Source organism: Epinephelus moara, chromosome 3 (assembly GCF_006386435.1).
Source record: "Epinephelus moara isolate mb chromosome 3, YSFRI_EMoa_1.0, whole genome shotgun sequence".
Lineage (NCBI taxonomy): Eukaryota > Metazoa > Chordata > Actinopteri > Perciformes > Serranidae > Epinephelus > Epinephelus moara.
The window spans coordinates 2,424,604-2,431,665 of NC_065508.1; the positions used below are offsets into that span (position 1 = coordinate 2,424,604).

A 7,062-nucleotide genomic window follows, 5' to 3' on the forward strand; every position below is an offset into this window, starting at 1 on the left:
CTAATGTTTGGTATGACTAAGTCATGGTATGGTATGCTGTACATAATCATGGAAACTGTCAGTGTGTCATTCTGTCAGTCAGTCATTCTGTCTGTCCCACGTTTTTCTACTCACTGACGTGGTCAATCTATGTGAAACTGCACATAGGCATTGAGGACTGGCATAGGTAGAAGGTGACAAAGCTACCAATGGCTATGGACTAGTTGTATATATATTAATATATGATTGCACATAACAAATAACAAATAAAACCTTTTGATTCTAGTTCAATGTCTCCCTCATGCCTAAATCCTTAAAATGTAACTTTAATGGCAGAACCTATTGTGAGATTGAGTTCTAAGGTCAATAGGGAGCTTATTGCATGGCATTAAAAACACCCACACATTATTGTCATGTATTCAATAGTTACCAGCACCAGCACACTGGATATAGCAATTCACTTCCTCGGCCTCTGTCTTCTCTCGATTCTACATTCTCTCTGGTGACTCTCTGATTATGCAAAGGCTCATTAATTATGCATCCAGTTGACCAATCAGATTTCATTGAAATCGGGGAGTATTTGACATAATTTTCTCCAGGAAGCAGATTGATGTATCTAATCTGAAGGGCCTAGATTCCCTGGGGGACTAAAGCTGCTCACAGTGACATATTTTAACAATACTGACCAAATCTGAAAACTGACTGACTTTAAAAAACCATTTCTATGACTATATGAAATATAATTTCCATTGCAGTAGACCTTTAAAGAAATGTCTGCTAATTGTTTTTTTCTCAGGCTGGTTTGCATTTTAAAAGCTAATCACAATGTATGAGTCCAACTGTCTGATGCAGTACAGGGGGGTGGACAGAATATCAAGGACCACTGTGCAATCTATTGCAAAGCAATGCAACAGCTAGCGCTATAAATCTTACATTTGTTAAGTTAAATAATTTATGATGTTCATGTTTTTGTTGAGGCTGCGTCAAAGCGGTATTGATTCACCTCTGTAGTAATCTTTTGGGGTTGTAGTTTCAGTAGCTGAAGTATTACCTCGCATGTTAAGAGACCTCTAAGCTTCACAGAAATACTATTTATTGTGCTGGGTTTGATACATTGTACAGGTGTTTCTTTTATTGTGTCCACCCCTTTGTACCCGAGCGTGGACTCCATCAGAACTTTACCTTTCAGTCTGTCTGCAAAACAAGAGAACAGCATCTAAAAACACTTGTGACCACATGAAATAATTCACATGCACCATACTTACTCTCGTGGCCAAATTAGGACATAAATCACAAACTGTGTGATGTCAAATTAAATAAACATCACACAGTATAAACAAAAATTACCCACATGGTTGTAAGTGTTTTAAGTCACCCAGCTTTCATTAATTAACATAACAGCTGCTGTGTGATACAACGTTCTGTCTGGAGTTTGGTTTTAATAACAGGTTAAAAAAAATCAGATTTTTAGTATATGAATATAAATATATCCCAGTGATGGCGTGCTGTGGATGTCATATTTTCTCAGTGGTAGTTACATACAATATATTTCCTTCTCATTGTTAAATTACCCACACGTGCATTTCTGAAAGTGAAATAAGGACAAAGAAATGTGGCAGTCACACGTGATAGTGTTACACTGATCATCTATTCTCTCTCTAGCCAGGAGGTCGAGGCAAACTGCCAGTGAGAGGAGACGGCTTCTTTGTGTTATCCCACCGGTAGTATCCATGTCCTGCTCACTCAGGAATGAATGACTACAGTCAATAACAGCAAAGTTTGCCTCTTCTCTTCTCTCGCAGTCTTGCCAAGTGTACTGTGGTCATGGTGCAAGCTGAAGAGCAGAGGCAGAGATGGATCCACAGTTGAGCGCTGTTACTGCGCCGTGGCCTCTGAAACAAAAAGATCAGGGGCCTCATTTATAGAAAGGTCGTACAACAGATTTGATTGAATAAAAGGGTTCCTGCTCTTCTGCAGAGCTGAGGAGACATCATGTGCACGTAGGACGGGCTTTATGATAATAATCAGTCAAGCTTTTCTATTCTTTATACTTTTCTCTGTTTTAAAAAATGTTTAAAGTGAGACTATGTGACTTTTTTGAGAGAAGAAACTTCTTCCTCTTACAAATGGAAAGTTAAATTCATAAGTGATAATTCTCAGCCCTGCTTCAGTATTCACTCTGCCTCACTTGTAGTCAGTGGTGCCACCATGGGGTGAGCACAGCTACCCTGATACAATTGCACCGAGGCGACATTTCTTCAGTGTTTATTGTTCAGAAGGTTTTAACCAGGTGCGAATTATCTGCAGAGGTCTCTTTCTCTCCAAAACAAACAGACCCAGTGATTAACACCAGTAATAACACCACACAGGCAATTTCACATAACAAACCAGTGCTTCTAAGATGCTGTTTGGCACATTAGAGACGGGCTGCTGTTTCAAGCACCTTCTAATGTGTGCTCACTTTTTTCTAAAAAACTTGAGATCCAGACATACAGCAGGTTTTTAACCAGGTGCTAAATTATCCACAGAGGAGTCTTCCTTTCCAAATGGACCCGCTGATTTAAACTGATAAAAACACTGAATAAATGAATCAGTGTTTTTCCAACACTCTCATCGTGGAGGGGCCGCTAACTACAGTGGCCAACGTGAAAACACGAATGGCCCGAGAGAGAGCAGGTGTTTGGTGGTGGTTTGTCTGTTCTGGGCTACTGTAGAAATATACGAGGACCGGCTCCCTGTGTAGATATAAACAGCTCATTCTGAGGTAATGAAAACACAATGAGTCTTATTTTCACGTGATTATACACTAAAGAAAACATACTTATTATATCATATGCCATTTCTGCCAATATATCCTTCTCAGTCCTACACACTGGCGTTTACTGGCCCACTTGAAGAACAATTAATCACCTACACACATCAAAACATGCACTGTGGCGCTCAACATGTTAAGTGTTCCAGTATTAGTCAATGCACATCAGATGGTTTTCAGCTAATCTATATATTACAACAGCATAATAGAAATCTTGAAATTCAGTTTTGGCTTTTTGTTTTGGTGTGCCACAGATTCTCAGTGATCCCGTTTGACCACCCTGAGAAAAATATCTGGGGCAGCATGGCTTTGAACTGACATCTGTCAGACAGATCACTGACTTTACGACTCTTATCTACGTGTTTGGCCAAAGTTGCATAGTCTCACTTTAAGGTTTGAATGGATCTTTAGTCATTTGTACATCAGCTTTATGCTCAATATGAAAAAAAGTGATCTCAATACAAATGTGAGATTCAAATCAAATCCTCTTGTACAAATGGGGCCCCTGGTCACATCTTACACTCTACTACTGCAGGGTTTACCAGGTCAGGGTGGCCATGGATAGACTTTGACCGGCCTTAGATCAAGACCAACCAAAGGGTTCTGTCAGTCTTACGCTGGATTTCGATGAGAGGATGTTGGACAAAAAAGTTGGACCGTTAGTTGTCACTCTGTCATTAGAATTCTCACGTTTGCCTGCGATGCTTAGTCCCCTCAAGACAACGCTGTTCCCCGTGCCTGCCCTAACGCCCAGGCGGCAGATTGGAGAGTGCATACATTGTTTGACTTGGAGGTATGGATCGTCGAATAACGTTAGCTCTTAAGTCCTTCTGGCATTAGTTTGTCACAAATTAAGATACAAAGCTGTCATGTTGGCCTGTAGATATTAAAAACAGAGGGGAATGTGATGTCCGTCTTTCATGACTACAGGCCAAAAATATAGAAAAACTACCCTGTCACAAGAAGAATATGAAGCACTTAATAATCTGATCTTTCTCTCCTACTTGTGCACTTTGCTTTATCTCACACTATTGGGCTTTTTCCTCCTCCATTAGCCAAGTAAAGGGTTCCCAGTTGATCACAGTTGCACGATAAAGAATGGAAAAACAAACTTATTTATCTTTAACTTATTAACAGATATTTGGGCCCAAAGACTACAGTCAGTGACGACAGCCTTGCCGATTACTCTGTTCTAGGATACCCGACTTTGGTGACATTGAGGCTGACCTTAGAGTCACCTCCCCCGCTGCCGCACTCTCCCTTGTCGTACCACCATTTGTTTTTCAATTTGTCCAAGAGGCCTTGCTCATTCAGTTTTAACACTGCCAGGTTAACAGCATTTCTTGAAACGATAAAACATAACTTGTAAGAAAATGAACAGGTCCGTGAGAAATCTAATATAGAATATTAGTAAAAAATAGTGATAAATATCAATGGTTCATAAGGGGAGCACGGAAGGGACAAATTGGTAAAGAATTTCACTGGTGTGGGAGGGTGAGAAGCATTTTTACAGCAAAGAAAATGTTAAATATTAGAGAGGTGGCATGGAGGGTTACATTGCTTGTAACTGAAGTGTGCGGGATGGGGACATTCTGTCATTGTTGAATACGAAATAAGAACATCCAGCATGCAGCTTAACATTCATCACAAGTGACAGACCAGCACTGTAACTAGCAAAAAACCCCAAAATATATCAGTGTTGAATTAGAAGCAATGCAAAAGGGCACCACAGAAACCAGGAGGGAGGAGAGGTTGAAGGGCAAAACAAACAGGGCTGGGGAAGGTGACACATCCACATTCAAATGGATTTACTGAGTGTGACTAATATACCAATAACCTTAAGAGAAAGAAGAAACAGAGACACAAGCAAGATACATAGGACAGAACATAAAAATGGCTGAACGTGTTGCTTAAACTCATAATACTGTTCACTCATTGATGCACTTGGAAAAAACAGAAGAATTAAGGAGTGAGGAAGAAGAGAATGGCAAAAGGAGACATCAGGGTAGGTGGAATACTATAACAACATGGAGGATATTGTTATATTATCCCACCCACCTTAATGCAGAGCCTTTCGGTGTAGCCACACCATAGCCCTTAGAGTCGAGGTTGCCGCCCACTTTCATGGTGTCACACGGTTTCCGCTGCTCTATGTACTCGTTCATTGTGGATTCGAGTAGAAAGGCGAACTTGCCCTTCGACTTTCGTACCCTGGCAACCCCGTCTGGTGTTGTCTTGGCAAACACTGAGGGTTCAGCTGATTTCATGTATGACCACATTTTCTCATAAACTGCTATTTTGGAGCGCTGCATTTAAGGACAAAGAGAGAAGACAGAAACAGTTTAATTATGCACTTCATAAAACATCAACAACCATAAGAACATTTCTAGTGAGCAGCTGTGGGTTTGAGCAAAAGGAAAAGTTCCTCATTTTGGGAAATACTTCCATGAGAAGACTGACACCACTCTCATGTCTGAAAGTGGTGTCAGTCTTCTCATCTACCACAACGAGGAGGTGAAAAAGCATTTTTCCAAAGTGTGGAACTGATCCTTTAGAGCAACTCTGAATCACATGGAAAATAACTGCTGTGGCTGCACCTCCTGGCCGCAGTCCATCATGTGTCTGCTGTGACACAACAGAGTGGGGCGTGGCCAGAAGTGCAACATGCTTCAAGATTTCAACACAGTTCCTGCCTCTTGTAATTCAGAGTGGATTTACCCTTTAAATAATAATAATTTAAAAAAGTCGAAGTAGTGGGCTTTTTGCCAGCGGCCTGAAGTCTGACAATCTGGCAGCTCAGCAGAAGCAAAATGCAGGCCATGTTTGGTATCAATATTAACAGACAGAAGTGACCTCCTCCTCCTACTCTGTTTGTGTCCCTACCAGCAGGTCACAGCTGGAGTCACAATCATCACGCTCCACTTTCTGTTTAAATATTTTAGTCTATTTGATTTGACCATTGTGCTTCTGCAACATTAAAATTTGTGCAGCTTGATGATACTATAACTTCAAACACAGTGACATTAGCAAGTATTGTACAACTGCAGGTTCTCCACTAAATGTTTCAGTGCAAAGACCTTCACATACAAACTGTCAGGGCCGGTGTGCATTCATTAAATACCTCAGCCAACTGCTCCTTTATAAAGCCTCTTACTGATTGATGTCATGCACAGTGTTTTATATAGTCAGTGATGGATGAAGTACTTAAACTTTTACTGAAGTAAAGTATTAATACTACAGTGTAGAAATACTCGGTTACAAGTAAAAGTCCTGCATTCAAACGGTTTCTTACGTAAAAGTAACGTGCAAAAAGTAAAAGTAGTCATTAAGATTATTTCAGAATAATACACATTATTGGTTTATAATTAGTGATGCATTAACGTGTACATCATTTTGGTGTTACAGCTGGTGAAGGTGGAGGTGAGCTGATTTATATGTTGCATTATTAATCAAAATCTGCAAATTAATTTAAAGCCCCTACAAGGAACTTTCATTTTGAGTTGATTTTGGCGACCCTGTGGACAAAAGTCATTTTGAGTTGATTTTGGCGACCCTGTGGACAAAAGCAGTAGTGTTTTCCCGGAATGAAGCCTACATTTCCCATGAGCTCTAGCGCGTATTGTCGTAAAGACGCTTACCTGGCTCGCACATGTGTTTGTTTTGGGGATGAATGAAACAACAAGACGGGAAAACTTTGCCCCCGCTCCTATCGGGGATCCCAGCTCACCTCTGCCGCGCCCCAGCTCCACCTCTCCGGCATAAGCACCACCGCCGCCGGGGTAAATGCAGCGGTCGGCTGGTAAGGCTGAAGGCCTGTTTGGCGAGCACTTCCACGGCTTCTTGGACTGAGTATGGAGCGGTGCCTCGCCTCTTTATTTCCAGCCCCGTGGCCCCTGCTCTCCTCGGGTGAATCTGCGCAACCTGCGGCCTCTGTGTGTGGCTCCCCGGACAGCTAACGCGTGGACCCGCCGGCTCCTGCCAGGATTGGGCTGGTAAATGCTAGATCGCTAGTGAACAAAATGTTTATCCTGAAGGATTTCCTGACTTCCCGAGGATTGGATTTTCTCTGTGTGACTGAGACGTGGCTGACTGTTGGTGAGTCCAGTGCTTTCACAGAACTTTTAGCCGATGATTGCTGCTATTTTAACTCCCCGCGGACGTCGGGTCGAGGAGGAGGAATAGCGACTATTTATAAGAGTCACTATAAATGTAAGCAGCGAGGTAAGATGACGTGTGCCGTCTGAGTGCCGTAAATCGTTTCGTCCTGGAAG

At 41.7% G+C, this 7,062-nt stretch overlaps 1 protein-coding gene across 1 annotated transcript in view; it reads right to left on the bottom strand.

The window, feature by feature from the left end:
- The window catches only part of LOC126387996 (glutamate receptor 3-like), a 93,804-nt gene that overhangs the window by 8,040 nt on the left and 78,702 nt on the right, over nucleotides 1-7,062 (bottom strand). Inside the window, exons 13-14 of the mRNA XM_050040867.1 lie at nucleotides 4,850-5,097; nucleotides 4,019-4,133 (exon numbers count right to left, since the gene is read on the bottom strand). Coding sequence (XP_049896824.1) covers nucleotides 4,019-4,133; nucleotides 4,850-5,097 — 363 coding nt within the window. The remainder of the gene's footprint in view (nucleotides 1-4,018; nucleotides 4,134-4,849; nucleotides 5,098-7,062) is intronic.